General features: G+C 44.5%; 1 protein-coding gene across 4 annotated transcripts in view; it reads right to left on the bottom strand.

The window, feature by feature from the left end:
* The window catches only part of Pank1 (pantothenate kinase 1), a 64,812-nt gene extending 48,309 nt beyond the window's left edge, over positions 1-16,503 (bottom strand). The window contains exon 1 of one of the 4 annotated variants that reach the window (XM_042054234.1): positions 16,485-16,503. Coding sequence is in view for 3 of the 4 variants with exons in the window: in XM_038314275.2 (XP_038170203.1) it covers positions 11,996-12,566 (571 nt within the window). In the remaining variant the exon portion in view is untranslated. Of the gene's footprint in view, positions 1-1,954; positions 2,034-11,163; positions 11,403-11,995; positions 12,767-16,484 lie in introns of those variants that run through there. The other 3 variants (XM_038314275.2, XM_038314290.2, XM_038314284.2) reach the window with 3 other exon arrangements.
* Between the last annotated feature and the right edge of the window lie 3,958 nt (positions 16,504-20,461).

A 20,461-nucleotide genomic window follows, 5' to 3' on the forward strand; every position in this document is an offset into this window, starting at 1 on the left:
TGCTATATACCCCTGGCTGACATGGAGCTCACAATTCTCCTGCCTCAGTTTCCCATCAAGGGCTGTTATTATCAGCATGCCCCCACCTTGGCTTCAAACATTTTCATGGGAAACAGGTAGTTGGAAGCAGACATGATGATGGGCATCTAGAACTCCAGCTACTTGAGAGACTGATGCTAGAGGAGCTACAGTTAAGGGTAGCCTAGACAACAACATCACAAGACACAGGCTCAGAAAATACAAATAGAAAACTTTAAAGCATGGTTGACTGGAAGAGGCATGACAGCAAACAAATGTAATTTGAAAAACAGTTTAAACAAAAATGTTGTCCTGACTCTAAATTAGCAGTTAAATCAATTACTCAGCAGATCCTCAGTCACACACTTGTGACTCTGCTAACCTCTGTAACTGCCAAGCAACTACTGCAGGGTCCACCTGCTTAGAGTCGCGGGAAACTGACAATACACGAGTACTTGGCCCACAGGAATAAAACTGATTAGTGCTTATGGGGTCCTGCTGGAATCATTACATCTGAGTCTAAGGCCACCAAGCTCAATGCCTTCTTAATCCCTTCTCCATCACTCTAAGAAGCTTTCTTTGGGTCTTGGGTTAATTCTGGCCAGTAACCCAATACAACCCATGCTGAATGACAGGAGTGGGGTTTGGCAGACGACAGTATTGACAGGTCTTAGTTCTGCAGGGACTGAGGGATTCAGAGGAAGAGTTAAGATAATATGGCTATCTTAAAATATCTAATGGGCTGTCATATAAAAGAATAATGGGATAAATTGTGAAGGAACACAGGATAGAAGTCATGGGGAAAAGAGGCAGGATTTTACCTAGAACATCTATATAACCACCAATAATAATCGCTAACAAGTACTGAGTGCCTACATTATTTGGGAAGCCTCACTATACTGCTGACTCAGATTATATATATATATATATATATGCCAAGCCCACCCTTGCCACTTTAAACCAGCACAGTTGACCTTGGGAGATGGAAGGAGCTGCTAACTGGTAGTACCTAAGCTGGCCACAGCTCACCGGTTCCTGCTGACCACAGCCCACAGATTCATGCAGGCACAGCCTTCCTGTACGCAGCCTCAGTCCTCAGCAGAGACTCAAGGCCAGAGCACTAGCGGTCCTCATGGTAATGCTGAAGGCAGCACACACCTGGATACGTACGTTTCATCTGTACGCCACCAAAAGATGGCCTGAGAGCTAGAGGCAGCTGCGCCAAAATCTTGTTCAATTCATGCAATTCTTCAAAAGAATAGCTGTGACCTTTCTAACCCTTCTCATCTCTTTCTGCCTCACTCAGAGGCTGATATAGTCAAGAGCAGAAGCACTTGTTGCTCAATCTGAGGACCTGCGTTCAGTCTCTGGAACCCACGAGACAGAAGGACAGAACACACTGCTGTGAGCTGCCAAAGATTTACTGTGGCATGTGTATGTAATGTAACTTAAATGTAATTTGAAAAATAGTTTAAACAAAAATGTTGTCCTGACTCCAAATTAGCAGTTAAATCAATTACTCATTTCTCTTATTCGCTAAGTTGCCAATATCAGTTCACGCTTTCTTGGTCTCAGGAGTTGTAGTGGGACAGTCTAGGCGTGTAACAATGAGGTTAAGACTTGATTGCCACATAGTGAGCTTCTAGAAACGTCAGAAGGTATTAGAAAACTCTCCTCTCTGGAGGTAATGGAAGATGGGATTGCAGAATACTCTAAACCCCAGTCCTCAAATGATCCAGAGAACATGCATACACTTTATACACATATTCCATATCTGGTTCTCTCTCAAGCCAGTTAAGATGGACAACTCTATTCCTGCTAATGAATGTGCCTCAGAGAAGTCTGGACCTCACCCAAGTCTACACTGTTAGTTAAGAATCTGAGTCTGAAACCAAAGCTGATCTTTCCAAGGCTCTGTTCTCTATACAACACTTACCTTCTGGAACTCCATGAGAGTCCTGCCCAGCAGAGTCAAAACCCCACATCTTCAGCCTCTTCATCTGTAGACAACTGTAGCCCTCACTCACAGGGCACTGTACAAAGGGGTCCACTTAGCACATAAAAAGTTGGGTGTTGCCAGGCGGCGGTGGCGCACGCCTTTAATCCCAGCACTAGGGAGACAGAGGCAGGCGGATCTCTGTGAGTTCAAGGCCAGCCTGGTCTACAAGTTCCAGGACAGGCTCCAAAGCTACAGAGAAACCCTGTCTCGAAAAACCAAAAAAAAAAAAAAAAAAAAAGAAAGAAAGAAAGTTGGGTGTTCCTTAATGTAGGCTATTGTTACTTCCATAGACATGGAGAAGCTTGCTGCCAAAGCTGTACAGACTGCATGCACCTATCTGTTTTAAAAGACGTACAGACTACATGTACATATCTGTTTTTAGTTTTACAGAACTGGTTCCCATTCCCAATGAAATGTCAGGAACATTGTGACAGAAAAGAAAGTCACTTGGAGAGGGAGCTAGGCATGGGTTTAAATTATGGCCCTAACAATCATTACCCACGTCTTCAGGCAGGACCTTTCACTCCGAGCCCTCTCCACCTGCGCAATGGAGACTGTGCATATACTTTTGGAAAAACAAACTTGGAACAAAAGTACACAGCTCTTGCTCAATGATGGCTACCTGCAGGCGTCCACAACTGCCACAAGTTTCTCCAAATGACAGCGAAATCACAGTGGCTAGGATCGTGACTTCTATAGCCATCCCTAAACAAAGCCATTCTCTCACCCCTTTGAATCATCCAATGCTCTCAAATACATTCTCAGGGAGAAAAACATATTCATAAATATCCATTCAACTCGAGGCTTCTGAAAGCTGTCATAAATTAGGTAACACGATACTAAGCCTGACGACTGTACTATCTAGAAAAAAAATGTGCTCAAATGCCACACGGAGTACACTGAAGCTTCTGTATCTGAATTAGAATACTGTCATTTCAAGATGGGTGGATATTGGCATAGATATGAAAGCACACATACCTAAATGTAATAAAAATCAAACAGAGCTGGGCGAGAGCTCGTGAGACAGTGCTCGTCTAGCATGGACGATGTCTTGGGTTCAATTCCAGACACTGGGGGGGGGGGGGGGGCGGGGATGGAGAAGCTATTCTGTTTTGGTCTTTTTTTCTTCTTCTTTTTTTCTTTTTTGAGAGACTATATCTCTCAGTAGCCCAGACTGGCCAGAAACTGACTACGTAGCCCAGCTGGCCTTGAACTCTGGACAATCCTCCTGCTTTAGCCTTCGTATTGCTGGGTTTCCATGCATGAACCATCACATCCAACAGATAGTTTATAACACACAGACACACACACACAAAAAAAAATGAACACACAAATTGAGCCAGGTTGGTACAAAAACAACAACAACAAAAAGGGAGGGAGGAAGATCTGACAGTTAAAACTAGTATTTCCACTACAGACAGTAGACAGACAGCTCATTCCAAAATTGCAATGTGTTTCCCCTTACTCACTTGTAGAATTAACATGTCCCTCATGGTAAGAATTAACCGCATTGTTTTCATCTGTGGTTATAACACCAAATACATCCACACTGTTCTCGTGTGCGTAACAGAATCCTGAAAAATAGGCAGGCAGTACGGGGTAGCATCTAAAGACTGGGCGACAACTGGCGGAAGTCAGTCTTCTCCTTCTTCCGTGTGGTTTCCAGAGACTGGTTGGTTGTGAGTCCCCAATGCAGCTGTTATATGAAGCGTTGTTCTTCTGGCTGTAATGGGGTTTGTATATGTGTGTGTATTTCATGATGTAAAGACCTAGCTACAGACTAAAGCTACAAGTCAGAGTAAATAAATTATGGTATATTCATATAACAGAATATTAAGAATATAATACAGCATGGTATTAATGATGATATTTAGTCAGAAGAAAATGTTTATGCTGGGTTGTTGGGATGGGCAGATGGCGTTGTGAGTAAGAACCCTCTTGTTTTGGAGTCCCAATATTCATGCTGCTTCCCAGACCTGTAACCTCCAGCAATGGAGGGAGGAGGGCCAGAGAGAAGTCTTTATTGGCCATCTGCCTAGTTAAAAAAAAAAAAATGGCAAGCTTCAGCTTTAATGAGGGAATAGACAGAGAGCACTAGAGGATCCCCAGTGTTCTTCTTTGGCCTCCACATATACACAAACCTGCAAATACACATGTGTACAACATGAATACACTTCAGAGAGAGAGAGGGGTGGGTAGGAAGAACAGTTCAAGCTAAAATGTTTGCTTTTCTTTAGAGTTATCAAAGGGGTCATAATAAAAAAGTATAAGATACTCAGTGGATAAAGATTCCTGCTATCTTTGGCAACCTAAGTTTGATCTCCAAAGTGCACGTGAAGGTCAAGGAGAGAACTGACTTCACAAACTTCATCTAAACTCCCTTGAGTGTCCCGGTACATGCATCTCCCAAACACATACACACATTTTTTTTTTAAACCATCAGTAGGTAGGGAAATATCTCAGTTGGTAGAGTGCTTGCCTAAGAATGAACAAAACCCTAAAGTCAGTTCCTAGCAATGAATTAAAACGAGGCATGACAGTAATACCAGTAATCTCACCACTCGAGGCAGAGGCAAGAGGATGAGAAGCTCTGGGTCGGGGCAGGAGAGGTAGGAGCACCAGCTGCTTTCAGAGAGGACCAGAGTTCAAGTCTAAGCACTCACATAGCAGTTCAAAGTTGTCTAAAACTCCAGTCCCGGGTAATATGACACACTCTTCCGCTCTCTGCTGGCCCCAGGCACATATGTGGGGCACACACATACATACAGACAAAATACCCATAACATAATAAAAAATAAAAACAAACGAACAATAATCCTGAAGGTCATCCCCAGTTACACAGTGAGTGAATCTCAGGCCAAGTGGGAATCTGGAAATTCTGCCTCAATCAACAACTAAATAAGCAAACAAAAAACAAGTTAGCCAGCCTGGCATAGTGGCACATGCCTGTAATCCCAGCACTTGGGAGGTTGAGGTGGTAAGCTTGCCATGAATTCTAGGCCATCACAAAGTATGTAGTGAGTTCCAGTCTCCCTAGACTATCTGTTTCAAAAACAAACAGAAAACCCAACAATAAAGATGTTATCAAAAAAATCTTAATTTAGCAACATTAAAATAACTCTTAAAATGTGGCATATTGTCACAAATAACATAAAATATCTTGGAGTAACTCTAACCAAACAAGTGAAAGACCTATATGACAAGAACTTTAAATCTTTGAAGAAAGAAATTGAAGAAAACACCAGAAAATGGAAAGATCTCCCATGCTCTTGGTTAGGTAGAATTAACACAGTAAAAATGGCAATCTTACTAAAAGCAATCTACAGATTCAATGCAATGCCCAGAAAAATTCTTCACAGAACTCGAAAGAACAATATTCAACTTCATATGGAAAAGCAAAAAACCCAATCCTGTTCAATAAAGGAACTTCCAGAGGCATCACAATCCCTGACTTCAAACTATTACAGAGCTACAGTACTGAGAACAGCCTGTTACTGGCATAAAACGAGACCGGAGGACCAATGGAACCAAATCGAAGACCCAGACATCGATCCACACACCTACGAACACCTGATTTTTGACAAAGAAGCAAAAAATATAAAATGGAAAAAAGAAAGCATATTCAACAAATGGTGCTGGCATAACTGGATATCAACATGTAGAAGAATGCAAATGGATCCATATCTATCACCATGCACAAAACTCAAGTCCAAATGGATCAAAGACCTCAACATAAAACGAACCAACCACACCGAACCTCATAGAAGAGAAAGTGGGAAGTACACTTGAATGCATTGGCATAGGAGACCACTGCCTAAATATAACCCCAGCAGCAGAGACACTGAGAGAAACAATAAAATGGAAATAAAAAGGGACCTCCTGAAACTGAGAAGCTTCTGAAAAGCAAAGGACACGGTTAACAAGACAAAACAACAGCCTACAGAATGGGAAAAGATCTTCATCAAACCCACATCAGACAAAGGGTTGATATCTAAAATATACAAAGAACTCAAGAAACTAGTCATCAAAAGAACAAATAATCCTATTTAAAAAATGGGTTACAGACCCAACAGAGAACTCTCAACAGATGAATCTAAAATGGCTAAAAGATACTTACGTAAATGCTCAACATCCTTAGCCATCAGAGAAATGCAAAATAAAACAACTCTGAGATTCCATCTTATACCTATAAGATTGGCCAAGATAAAAGACACTGATGACAACTTATGCTGGAGAGGCTGTGGGGTACTCCTGTATTGCTGGTGGGAGTGCAAACTGGTACAGCCACTTTGGAAATCAGTATGGCAATTTCTCGGAAAATTAGGAAACAACCTTCCTCAAGACCCAGCAATACCACTTTGGGGTATATACTCAAAGGATGCTCAATTGTACCACAAGGGCATATGCTCAACTATGTTCATAGCAACATTGTTTGTCATAGCCAGAACCTGGAAACAACCTAAATGCCCCTCAACCGAAGAATGCATAAGGAAAATGTGGTACATTTACACAATGGAGTACTACACAGTGGAAAAACAAATAATGACATCTTGAAATTTGCAGGGAAATGGATGGATCTAGAAAACATCATATTGAGTGAGGCAACCCAGATACAGTAAGACAAGTATAATATGTATTCACTCATAAGTGGCTTTTAGACATAAAACAAAGAAAATCCAACCTACAATTCACAATCCCAGAGAACAACGAAGAGAGACATACATGGATCTAATCTACATGGGAAGTAGAAAAAGACACGATCTCCTGAGAAAATTGGGAGCATGGGGATCATGGGAGAGGGTAGGTAGAAGTGGGGGAGGGGAGGGGAAAAATATATAGCTCAATAAAAATAATTTTAAAATGTGGCATATCGTAGCTGATGTGCAGGCATGCCTATAATACCAACTGTCTGGCGACTGAGACAAGCGAATCACGAGTTTGAGCATAGTCTGAGCAACAGAGCAAGCCAGTCTCTTAATAATATAATAATTTTATATTATAGTATAAATAAATATAAATAAATTACATATAATAATATATAATGATATGAATTAATATATAAATAGTATAAAATGTTTAAGTGCCATATTTGTTTTGGTTTCTTTTATTGAGACAGAGTGGTACGTAACCCGGTCTAGATTCTAGTTCGCAATTCAGTCAAAGATGGCCTTGGTCTCCTGATCCTCTGGCTTCTACCTCCCATGAGACAGGATGAAGGGCATGGGGTAACATTCAAGCTTGGGATCACTGCTGGAGAGAAAGCCCTGGTGTGTGTTCATTTGTAGACTAGTACTCTACATCCAGACTCACTGATTACCAAAACCCAACCCAAACCAACAACAAAGGCAGAACTATTTGTTATTGTAGTGGGGGTATATGGTGTGTGTATTACATATTTATACTTTTACCTATCTTAGTTTGTGAACATATGTGTATATATGTGGATGTACACGTGCCACAGTGTGGGTGTGGAGGATACAGGACAACTTGCAGGAGCTCCTTCTCGCCTCCTATGTGGGGCTGGGGATCTAACTCAGGGCATCAGGCTGTGCTGTAAGCCCCCTTCCTCGCTAGCCAGGGCCATCCCTAGAACAGCTGTTTCCTGAGTCATGGCACCAGGAGCACTTTTCCCTGCTGTTTTCTGATATTTTTATAGGAAAGGAAGGCAGGTATGGGGTTAGGAGTGCTATAACTAATAAAGCTCCGTCTCTTTTACTTAGGCCTGTGCTGCTTTCTTGAAGAAAGCCAGTCTGAGACAGCATATGCCGCCCCATTGCCCATCCTGAGATTCGTGGAGGCCGACGACGTTTAGTAATGACGGCTGGCAGGTACAGAGGGAGTACATATTGTCCCCTGTCACCCTCATACGAGTTCTGCATGGTCTGATTACCTTCCTTTCACTCATCCGGAAACACAAAGGCTGAGTACTCCCTTCGACCGCACAGCTGAAGCCCAAGCCCAAGCCAAGTCATCTGGATGGAGGGAGGGGTGAATTCATACAACTTCAAATGCGCTGGGCCTTCCTAGCACCTTGGCACTGTATCCATTTCCAAACTTTTGTAAATGAGGTGACCTCCCCAGCAGTGCTACTTTACCCCCATTTCACAACAGCAGCACAGCAGGGCATGTCAGTCAGCCAGACTTGCTGCTGGGTGTTAAGAGCAGCACCCCAGGAAACCCAAACTCACTGTAACCTGCTTTGCGCTTCACTTTTGAGCCAGCTTTTGCTAGGGAACTTTTGGATCCATTTGTATATGTGTATTTGTATATGGATCACTTTTAACTTAACGCTGGAAGTAAAAATAGCCAACAAGTATTAGCCACCTATTAACCAAAACACAGCAGAGAACTGCCAAGGAAAGACATAAAACCAGCACAACAGAATAGATCAACCGGGAACCCTGGAAGGATCAATCGGCTACGGAAATGGAAGCAACTATCCAGTGAGGTGGTGATGCCACCTGAACCATTTTTCTGCTCCAACATCAACGACATATACATGCCTCTCCACGTCAAAGTACATGAGAACACATCATTTTTAATCAGACTTCTAACTTTATTACACACAAAGGCAGGAACAAAAGGCAACGGAGTAGCTCTATGGGACAGTATGTTTTGGGCACGTAGCAGGCCCTAGTTTCAATACCCAGCACACACACCCAGCACACACACCAATACATGAGAACACAAATGCCCACTCATATGGCGGGCTAGACAACTAAAACAGAGGTCACACAGCAAGATGTGTCAGCTTTGAAGCATCATGGAGGACTCTCTATAACAAACAACATCGAGTTCAACTCCAGCACTCCAAGAGCTCTGGTCCCGTACTTGTGCTCCTGACTGCTAGGAAGCAGGGGCATGCAAAGGAACTAAGGAAACCGGATGAAGAAGGCAGTCGGAGAAAAGTTCTCCAGGAAAGATGTGCAGGAAATAGACAACATTCTCCTCTCCTGGTTTAGTAAAACTGATCTGATTTTTTTTGGAGGGTGCTGGGAGTAAACCCCAAGGGCTTTTGAAAGTCTACATCTTCTACGGAGCTATTCCTTCAGCCTCCTGATTTGATTTCTAGATTAGAACACCTTCCTACTGATAGACTTGAGTTTACACTTTTGGTCTTAAGTGTGTGTGTGTGTGTGTGTTGTTTGTTTTATATTATACATGTGTGTGTGTGTGGCATATGTGCAAGTGTCCTTATGGGTCAGAAGAGGGTATCAGATCCCACAGGGCCAGAGTTACAGATAGCTGAGCCTTCTGATGGAGGCCCTGGAAAAAAAAGCATGCATTTTCAACTGCCAAGCCGTCTCTCTTGTGCTAAACCTAGCTTTAAGTAAGAAATTTTGGTAGTGAAATGTACAGGTATACTCCTTAGAGCGTGCACAATCTATTTCAGAACTGTGTGTTCACGGCTACAGAGATGGCTCAGTAGTTAACAGCATTTGCTGCTCTTGCAGAGAACATAGGTTTGGATCCAGCACCTAAATGGTGGCTCACAACTATCTGTGACTTCAGTACCAGGGGATCTGACACCCTCTTCTTACCTCTGATGGCACCAGGCAAGCGCATAGTATAGAAATATACGTGTAGGAAAAACATTCATACACATATAATTTTAAAAAAATTAATATGTGATCAAGTGTAAGAAAATTAAACATAATAGGACAAAGAAAAACAAGCTTTGATTCAATCCTTTAGAAAGCTGTAAATAGGTCTGGTTGGAGGCACACACCTTCAATTCCAGCACTCAAAAGGCAGAGCCAGGTAGATCTTTACAACTAGCTCGTTTCGGGATGGCCCATGCTACATAGTGAGACTCTGCCTCAAAAAACAAACAACAAGTTGAAAATAAACCAAGTGTGATGGTTTACTGTAGAGACAGGAGGATCAAGGAGTTCAAGGTTATTCTTGACTACACTTGGAGTTTGAGGCCAGTCTGGGCTACAGGAGATCCTATCTGGAGGGGGAAAGAAGGAAAATCAATAACTTATAAATAACAGAACTTGTAAATAAAAAGCATTAAAAGTTTTTACTGTTCTGTAAGAAACACAAGCCACTTAACTTCTGACACAAAGCACACAGACAGTAACATCTTCTTGTATTTTAAAATAATCTCTATAGCTTTGTAAGCATAGTTGAGGCTTAGATTAGTTTTTTTTTTTCTTTCTTCAAATCATTGTATTTCCAATTCCTCAAAAAGTATTTTAAGAAGAGCAGAGTAAGGTATGTACAGGCCTGTGATCTTTGCACTCCGGGCAGTTGAGGCATTTGGAATACCAACCAAGAGGTACAGGCCAGCCTGGGGCTCAAAAACCCCAGAAGAGGCCAGAGAGACAGCTCAGCAGGTAAGGGCCCTTGAGGCCATGATGAATTTGGTGACCTGAGCTTGATCACTGGAGCCCACATGTGGGGAAGAGAGATCAACTCCTCCAAGTGGTCCTCTGACCTCCTCAGTTGCTGTGGCAGGCTCACACCCACATACCCACCACCACACGGTAAAAAAAGAAAAAGCACAGAAAGAAAAATGCAATTTAAACCAGCAACTCTGCCTCTCTGCCACCCCTACAACTCACTATCTAGTTTAGTCTGGCCTCAAATTGGAGTCTCCTGACTCAGACTCCCCACCCCAGCCTAGCTATTGTCATTGAAAACTATAGAAAACTCTTTACAAACGTAGATCAGAGAAACAACTAAAATGGGGCTTCACAGAAGTAAAACAAATGAATAAGACACAGGGAGCAGGCAATATGAAGTTCATGAAATAATTTCCCAAGAACTATAAAAAAAAAAGTACGGAGAAACTCAGATACTAATTAACTGTCTTACAGTCACAGCCAAACCAAACCTGCTGTATAGCTCCCAAATTTCACACACGCCTGACCATTTCAGACCTACAAAATGCACGCACTGGATTCACCCGCAGTAATGTTAAAGCATTTTCCAAAGTTTTAGAAACGAATGTACTATCGAACAGCTATGAGAAGAGATAGCAATCACGAACAAAGGCTGAAGGCGTTATGCTGTTTGCCAAAGTTCAAACTTTTACAGAAATTCAAACCCGAGCTCTTCACTTCCCAACACCAAACAGTAATTTTATATGCAAAAAGTTCGCGTTTGAATGCGTTCAGTTTCCCGTGCACTCTACTTACTTTGCTTTTTGCCATTGATAAGCTTCATTAAAGACACTCAAAGAGGTAACCAGTTGAATGGAGTTAGGCTCGGATTAAAAAAACAAACAAATTAAAAAAAAAAAAACCCGCAGTCTTAAACTCTACCTACAAACTGACATCCCAGAACGCCAGGTGGGGAAGGTACCCTTTACAATCTACCATTATATATACAAGCCTCGGATTGTGAAACAACGCACTTTCGGCGCCGTACAATTACAAACACTCAACTCTACCCACTCCAGAAAAAAATAAATAAATAAATAAAACAATCCACCTGCAGGCCTCATTGGTCCGAACAGTTCCGGCCCACATGGTGTCAGTGGGTGTTTCCCTCTACACAGGCCGTCTCACTGGCTGTGTAGAAACACTGTTTAATAGGCTGTGATTTGGGGGATTGTCAAACTCCACGCCTCCAGACTTAAGCTTGCCAATGGGCCCAAAATACGGTTACTCTGCGATTCAACGGGCAAGCTTGGTAGCTTGAGCTGCAAAACCCAAAAGATGTGCTCGGACAAGGGAGCAATGAGCCGGGGCTGTACCAGCCCTCCCCGTCCCTAGCCCCAGATAGATCCAAGATCAGTCTGGTGCACCATCCCGGCCATCAATAAGGGCGGGCAGAGCGTTCGCCTTTTCTCTACCGCGACCGCGAGACCAGCTACAGCTAGTTGTCAGGCGGATAGGACTAGCCAGGCGACACCGAGGGCCACCACCTTCAGCGCTCGGCGCCTCTAAGAGAAGCTGCAGTCCCGAGCGGGAGCTTGGCCGTCCCCTCCACCGCGGGCACCGCCGCTCCCCTCGCGTCGGGACTTACGCGGCCTGTTCTTCTTCCCGGAGTCCATCCTTCTCCGCAGCCGGCATTTCTTGGCCGGAGAATCATGTTGGGAGAACAGCGGCTGCGGCTGCGGCTGCGGCTGCGGCTGCAGCTCGGACGAGAGCTGGAAGCGTGCAGGCAGCGGGTCGCGGCTGCAGGCAGGCGGCGGGTGGAAGCCGTTGTGCAGCAGCCCGTTCACGGTGGCCGCGGCACCCTCGGGGGCCCCCGGGGACTGCAGGGCCGCGCGCTCATGCTGCGCGCCGCGCTCGCCCATGCCTGGGGCTGGCGGGGCGCTGCGCGGACTCCGGTTCAGGCAGCCTCGCTGGAGGTCATGGTCGGGCGTTCTCCCGGCCTCGGATCCTCCCTGCGGCTTGTTATCCGGCAGCCTTAGCGCCGCGGCCGGGGGCTGGCGGCCCGGGCGCTCCTCCCCTCCTCCCGCCGGCGCCCCCGTGTCTTCGGCGACCTGGCTTCCGCGCGCCGGGCTGGCTGCTCCCGCCCGCAGCATGTCGGCCTCGCGTGCAGCACCGGGAACATCCACGGACCCCAACCGGGGCACCCGCCTCCCCCTCATCCCGAGGCCGAGCCACTTCAAATGCGGCTTCCTCGCCTCCCAGACCTGTCCCCGCCACTGAGCATGCCCAGTCCTGCCCGCCACCGCCACCGACGAGTTTTAACGTGCGGAATGAAGTTCTCTGGGTTTGCGAAGAGGAGATAGGCGGATCGGGCTTTGTGTGGCAGAGCGAGCGCAAAGGGTACTAGGTGAGGCAGGCACGAGACAGCCAGAAGCCTCGGGAGGAATGCGGGAGGAAGCCAAATATTTGCAGAGGTTTCAGGTTTGCTAATCCTGTCCCCAGTGGGCTAGTACCTTCACAAGGTCACTCATGCCCACACCCCCGCCCCCGAAAGTGTGTGTGCCGGCGCGCGTGCGTTAATGTGACCAAACTACTCCGTGGTCTGAAGGGAGGGAAGAGAACAATTATTTATAGAAAGGTAGGCAGCCTTGGAGACGGAGGGGAGTGAAATTTCTTGGCTGGCACACGAACACAAACAGCATGTGTTCTTGAGTTAGTTATGTTTTGCAGGGAGGAAACGTAGGAATACAGCGTGTGAGGACAGTGAAGGACGAAACTAGGCTGAAATAACCGGTGCTGGAAGAGACTAAGTAAACATATCCCAAACTATAAAAAGCGCATTCCTCACCCAGAAAAGACCGAGGGGGACAACATCCTCTCCTGTTTATGAAGTAAAAAGTTGTCCCTGGCTATAAGTAGGGAAACCAGCACCACAAGCTGGTGCTGGTTAGTTAGTACGTACCGATTCCTACTGTCACTGAGCGAAAGACACATTCAGTACTTAGCACACCTGTAATAGGCATCCAGAGTGGCTGTTCCCAGCTGAGGGGACACACTTAGCTTGTTGGTGATCTAGTGAGGCCTCAGCTTTTATATCTGTCCAAAAGGGGGTTTTATTTTTCACAAAAGTACCTAGTGCAACCTTGGTTCATAATAAATGTTCACAGGGGTCTAATGTGAAAATTAAACTCAGTGCATCCTACGACGACTCAGTAGTAGGATGCTACCTAGCACAGCGTTCTATTCCCCCACAAAAGAGTAGAGAGAGAGAGAACATAAAAGCTGCAGGCCATAGTGTTCAAACCACTATGAACAGAGACCAAACAGGCTGAGACCAAACAGAAGCCCCTCTGGTAAGTTCCATATCACCACCCGGAAACTAAACTCTGACCACCTGAGAAATCTGTATTAAAGTCACCAAACAAGCCAGCTCAACAAAGTAAGCTTCCCTCTACCTTGTAAAAGTGACCTGTGGTTAACCTACTTGTTGCTTGAACTAAATCTTCCAGGGGCCCAGGGCTAGCATTAACTGTGCCATGGTTTACAAGTGGGTTTGAGGATTTCTTCCAGCAGAGCACTTTAAAAAAAATCACATTTTCAGGATCAATGAGTCCACCCCGTTCCTTCCACTTGTTTTTGTTGTTGTTGTTTTTCAGGCAAGCAAACTAAGGCACAAAGAAATAACTGAGGTTAGGAACAAAGCTAGAACTCAACCTAAATCACTGTCCTATCTGCTTCCTTGAGTTACTATTTAATGGCTCCCAGAAGTTGCCTTAGGAAATCCAGCCCCTGCTTTAATCTCTCCCTACTCCTATCCCTGTTCATCTCTCCTTATTCTGGCTATAAAATACACACAGCCTACCTGGTGACACAGGCCTGCAGTCCCAGCTACTCAGGAGGGTAAGGAAGAAAGGCCTCAAGTTCAAGGCCTGCTTTAACTACTTAGTTCAAGTCACAACTTAATGCAACCTTTTTTCAAAATAAAAGTCAGATAGCTAGAGATGTATAGCTCTATACATAGAGCATTTGGCTAGCATAGCATACACAGGGTTCTAGATTCAGTCCCTAGAACTGTTAAAATACAATGCATATGTTTCCTTAGTTTTAGAAGGTCACAATATTGGTAAAGTGGTATATTATTTGTGTCTTAATAAATAAATCTTGCCTGAAGATCAGAGGGTAAAGCAGCCACACTAGTTGGCATACAGGTGGAGTGGTGACAGACACTTTTAATCCCAGGACTCAGGAGACAGAGGCAGTAGACAGATCCCTAAGAGATCAAGGCTACCCTGGGCTACACAAGATTGATCCAGAAACTGATCCAGATGGTGGTGACTCACGCCATTAATCCCAGTGTTTGGGAGTCACTCACCTTTAATCCCAGCACTAGGGAGGTGGAGCCAAGAGTAGTCTGGCTGGACAGAGAGAGGAATATAAAGGGAAGAGACAGGAACTCAGTGGAGAGTGGGGTCTGAGGATTCGTGGAAACAAGATCTCGCCCTTTTGGCCTGAAGATTTGGTAGAGGTAAAAGGTCTCTCTAGTGGTTGGCTGCTTTTCTTTTCTGATCTTCAGCTTGAACTCCAATATTTGTCTCTGGGTTTTTATTATTCATGCAACAGATTGAGATGTCACCTTATTGCTGCAGAGCTGAAATGAGTTCACGTAAATGTGTACAGCTGAAGTGACCAGTCACGTCTCATTTGGTTGCTCTTTTTCCCCACTGCTCTGTCCACTACTTTAAGGTGGATGGCTCCTCCTCACTGTATCTCCAGGAAGCCCTGGATAATTGCTTGGGGGCTGAACAAGTGACTCTAGTCTTGGGGCTTCTCACTTTATTCAGTAAATTTGCTAAAGGCCCCCATTGCCACTTCTCAAAATCCAAATTCTCACCCACTCCCACTGAGTACTTAGCGCTGCAGTAACTTTCAAGGACACATCCTCCAGCTTGATTCCCAGGCATGGAGAGGGAGGCCGGAGCCAAGTGGCTCCGACCCAGCCAGGGCAAAAGTCCTGGTACAGAATGTCTCTCACCTGCTTCCCTTTCGGGCTGGTGCCCTGGTTCCAGCCTGGGGGAAGCCAGACGGCATCCCACAGGTTTATTCAAGGGTATGCGTAGGTGGTGACCATGAGCCATCACGTGTTCCAGGAGAGCTGAGACGAATAATGTTCGAGAGTGATAAAGGGGGAGGCTTCTCTCTGTTTCTGCTCATTCATGATGTGTCAGCCATTTATTAAGTGCTGAAGACCCTAAAACAGACTTTAGGGGTACAAAGACAAGATTGATGCCTTTGCTGCACTCAGAAGGTTACAGCTTACTAGACAGACAGAGATCGTTGGTTTTCTCACCTCTGTGTCCTAAGAAAAATCCAGAGTCTACAGGCTTTATCTTGTGTTTTGCGTGTTGGAGTCAGGGCTTTCCACATGTCAGCCAAGCGCTTTATCGCTGAGTTACTGCCTCCACTCCCTCTTGTGCTCTGAGGCAGGAGCTCACTAAATTTGCCCAGGCTGGTCTTGACCTCTCTCTGTCGCCAAGTGGGCCTTGGATTTGTGATTCTTTTCTCTTGGTAGATAGGATTACAGGTCTGCACCAACAAATCCAGTTGAGAATTTTTACTTTTCCTGTGTTTTTTAAGTATCTCATTGTGTAGTCCTAGCTGTCTGGCCTGGGACTTGATTTGTAGATCAGACTGGCCTTGAACTTTCAAAGTTCTGCCTGTCTCTGCCTCCTGAGGACTGGGATTAAGGGTATGGGCTACCACACTGAGTATTTTGTTTGTTTTGCTAGTCCTAACCATGTAGCCGAGAGTGGCCAGAAATCTTGATTCTCCTGTCTCCATCTCCTAAATTCTGGGATTACAGATACTACACCCAGCAGAATATATTTACATTTTTAATTTTCTTTTTTATTTGTTTTGGTTGCCTTTAACGACTGAGTCATATCTGCAGTCCTTAATTTCTTTTTTTAAAAGAGGGCATTGTAGTTGAAGATGAGTGTAGTGGCTCATGTCTGTCATCCAAATTGCAACGCCAACAAGGGCTACATAGTGAGATCCTGCCTGAGAGAGAAAGAGGGAGATTTCTCAGCCTCCCAAGTACCTTGGCCTGTAGGCATGAGCCTGCCTAACTTCATTCTTACCTTTCTTTTTCTCTTCAGCTTCTCGCAGCTTTCCTCTCCAGCCCTTACCCCTTTGCTCCCTCTCTCCCTCCCTCCCTTCCTTTTTATGTGGGTATGCGTGTACACGTGGATAAATAATTAGGGGTTGTGGTGCTTGGGATGGTAACCTGCCAGTGCAGACACTCAATCACTGAACTATGACCTTTGCCTTGTATGTAACCTGCTTTTATTTTTCTTTGCTTGTTTGCTTCATTTGGAGCTCCATCCTCTTGTGTAACCCTGACTTGCCTAGAACCCTCCATGTAGACCAGTTGGCTTCCTTTAATTCGAGGCAATCCTCCTATCTCTACTTGCTAACTTCATGCCCTGATACTTGGAACTGTAACCTCATGAAGCCCTGGCTGGCCTGGAACTTGCTGTATAGACCAGCTGGCTCCCAAGTGCTGAGATTAAAGGTATAAAGGTGTGATAGCATCACACCTACCACCGTGTTAGTTTTTGAGACAGAGTTTCATTTAATGATCCCATATAGTACTTGCAATTTATTTTTTGTAAATTAATTTTTAGGTTAGCATACAAGATATTGAGTTTTGTATTATTATACTTTTCCCCAAATGTTCCCCTCTCACACTCCCTCCCTTTTGCTGGTTCTCTTTACAATTTATTGTTAATTTCTGGAAAATGCAGATAAAACCCACCCACTGTGCCATAATTATTCACCATTATTGGAAAAATCATAACAAAGACAAACAGGCCCAAGCTTAAGCTGGTGGAAAGTCAAAAAGAGGGCTCTATCCCCAGCTTGGCAAAACGAGAAGAAAAACAAAACACAAAAAGAAAAAGACACACACACACAACACACACCACCCACACACCTGTGCTTTTCTGCATTCATCCCATCAGCTGGCCTATGAGCTCTGAGAACAGAAACAGTCGACACTCATTGTTAAACCCAAACTCTCAACACCGAGGGATCTAACGGACAAGTGTTCACTGCGTCACCAGAGATGAAGAAGAAGGCCAGGTCCTGAGCCACATGCCCATATCCACCAGCACACTGGCTACACAGGCACTGGGGAGAATATGTTAGGCCTGGAGTTCAGAGCTTTTTCAGTTTTGTTCTGGCTTCGGTTTTGAGACAGGGTCTCACTGTTCAGCCTTAAACTTGTGGTCCTCCTTCCAGATGCTACAGATAGAGGCATGAGCCACCAGGCTGGCTTAGTTTAAATTTCTTAGCTGACTTTCCCTGTCCTTGGTTTCTGAGACAGGGTCGTCCCCTATAGTCTCAAGCGCATGTCCCTAAGTTCCTAAAACCATTTATTGAGGGTAAAGATTATCTTTTATATGAATGATAGCCCCCTCTTTTTTAAAATCATAACTGATTTTATTCTAACTAGATAGCTCAGGCTGGCGCCAGAGATGGGATCCAGATAAGGCTGAGCACCAGAAACTAAAGCATCAGAAAATCAGAGAGCTCAGACTTTGTCTTTCTTAGAGGGAGGGCAGAGAATGGGAAGCCAGGGTCTTACTTTAACCCAGGCTGGCCCCAGAATGGCCTTGAACTCTCAGCTTCTCCAAGCTAGGGTGATAAACATGAATCATCACAGAAGGATGAGGGTTGAATTTTCAGTCCCATCTAACAACCTTCAAGAAGCTTTGCATGGCTAGAGACTAAACTCTGTAAAACACTTGGATAATGGACTCAAAGAGACAGAAGGAGCACCAGGTCCTCTGCATATATGTTGTGGCTGTTAGCTTAGTGTTTTTGTGAGACTCTTAGCAGTGAGAGTGGGTGTTATCTTTGACTCTTTGTTCCTAGGACTCTTTTCCTCCTGTTGGGTTGTCTTGTCCAGCCTGAATATGAGGGCTTTTGCCTTGTCTTCTTGTACCGTGTTTCGTTGTGTTTGACTGTCTCTCTTGTAGGCCCACTCTTTTCTGAAGAAGAAACAGAGGGGATGTGGTGATGTTTTGTTTGTGCTCTAACAAATAAAGCTTGCCTGAAGATCAGAGGGCGGGGCTAGCCACTAGTTAACCGTAGAGGTCTAGAGCTCTGGGCAAGGAGAGAAATTTAAGGCGGGAGGAAACAGGAGCTCAGTACCTGTTCAGCTGAGGAGTTAGCAAGGAAAGACTTAGCCGTGGCTTGCTCCTTTGTCTCTCTGATCTTTCAGTATTTACCTCGATATTTGGCTCTGGATTTTTAGTATTAAGACCAATTAGAATTCATGCAATAAGGAGGAGCATATCTAGGGGAGAGGATAGACTGTGGTCAGAACATATTTATGAGAGAAAAATCTATTTTGAATAAAAAAAATTTAATGATCTTTCATGTTCTAATTTTTGTTCTCTTTTTAAGACAGGATCATCTCATATAGTCCAGGGTGTCATCAATTGGCTAGGTAGCCAAGGATGACCTTGGACTACTGATCCAAGTACTAGGATTGCAACCCTGCACCACCAAGCCCAGCACTTGGGTGTAGGTTTTTCAAGTTAGCCCTGCCCCCATACCTTGCCAGTATATCCTTTCATCTAACTGTACATCTGAATTCTTTATAAGTGAGTAAACCTAAGTAAAGTATTTCCATGAATTATGTCCTATGTCAACAACAACAAAAACCAGCTACAACATTGAAAGAAAAAAAAGGATAGTTTATTGTGGAGCCCAATATGAGTAACCGTGACCCAGGAACACAGACTCAGGTCACCTCCAATCCCATGTTTCAATGCGGTAATGTGGTAACAATTTCATACGGGCTTTTGTTTGTTTTTTGTTTTATTTGAAACAAGGCCTCTCTATTATGTAACTGGCTGTCTGGAACTTTCTATGTGAACCAGGCTGACCTGGAATGTACAGAGATGCACCTGCCTCTGCCTCCCAAGTGTTGGGATTATAGACGTGGGTCATCATGCCCAGTTTCATGGATTTTTTATAGTAAGAGAAAAAAGAAAGTTACAAATCAAGACACTTTCAAAATACATTGCTAGAAACATCGGGTAGGTGGGTTAGGACAAAGCCTGGAAATCTGTTTCTGATCTTGTGCTATAGTGATATTCTTAGCTTTTAGATTGGTGGGAGCAAGAGGTTGCTAAAAATACATTTTAAAGGGTTTTTTTAGTTTTTGAATAGGTTCCTTTTTTTTTGATAGGCACACCATATTAGTTTGGTCATAGAGGTGGGCAAGGAGTGGCTTTCAGAGGGACTAAAAGTAGCCCAAGCTAATTTAGCTTTGACCTATACCATTTTAACTTTTCATAGTAATGAAATTTAGTCATTTGACCATGTAGAATCTTCAATGCACACCGGCTCGCTTTTTCTTTCTTTAGGAACCTGAGTTTACACTAGCAAAGTTTGAACCCAAGGAAGAAGTTCATGGGATACCAACCATGTAGTCGGCTAGTCAGAGCACAGATCACACAGCTGGGGCTTACAGTTGGTGTCTGAGGAAGAGGCGGTCTCTTGGTACTGAGTCCTCACTTAACCTGTGTGAAGTCACCTCCAGGTGGATAGTGTTAGAGCTGAGCTGTAGGGCACCCACCCCCACATCTGGTTACCGGAGTGTTGTTTTTTTCTCACTGTGGGAGGATGGAGAACAGGTGTTTTTCTCTACTCCCACACACTTCCTAACCCTGCTGCAGTGCCTCCTCAGAGAAAGCCAGAGAAACTGCTTCTCCCGTGGCCCCAAGACCTGATGCGGTGACTTCCCATGCCTGGGTAACATCCACTGACAGCACTGCACTGAGTTCTTAACGGTGATTGGATGGCTTAGCTTCTCCTTCTCACTGGTATTTGCATTCAAGCATCTTACAGTCTTGTATACAAAAGACACCTTTTCTCCTTAAAGGAATTTCCTAAGCCGGGCGTGAAGGCAGCACCAATGACTGCATCATTCAGGGGTAGACACTTAGAAGACTAGGAGTTTGGGGCCAGCCTAGGCTACATAATAAGACCCTGTCTCCAAAAACCAAATAAAAGAGCTAATGAGATGACTCATCTTTAAAAA

This window comes from Arvicola amphibius, chromosome 1 (genome assembly GCF_903992535.2).
Source record: "Arvicola amphibius chromosome 1, mArvAmp1.2, whole genome shotgun sequence".
NCBI lineage: Eukaryota > Metazoa > Chordata > Mammalia > Rodentia > Cricetidae > Arvicola > Arvicola amphibius.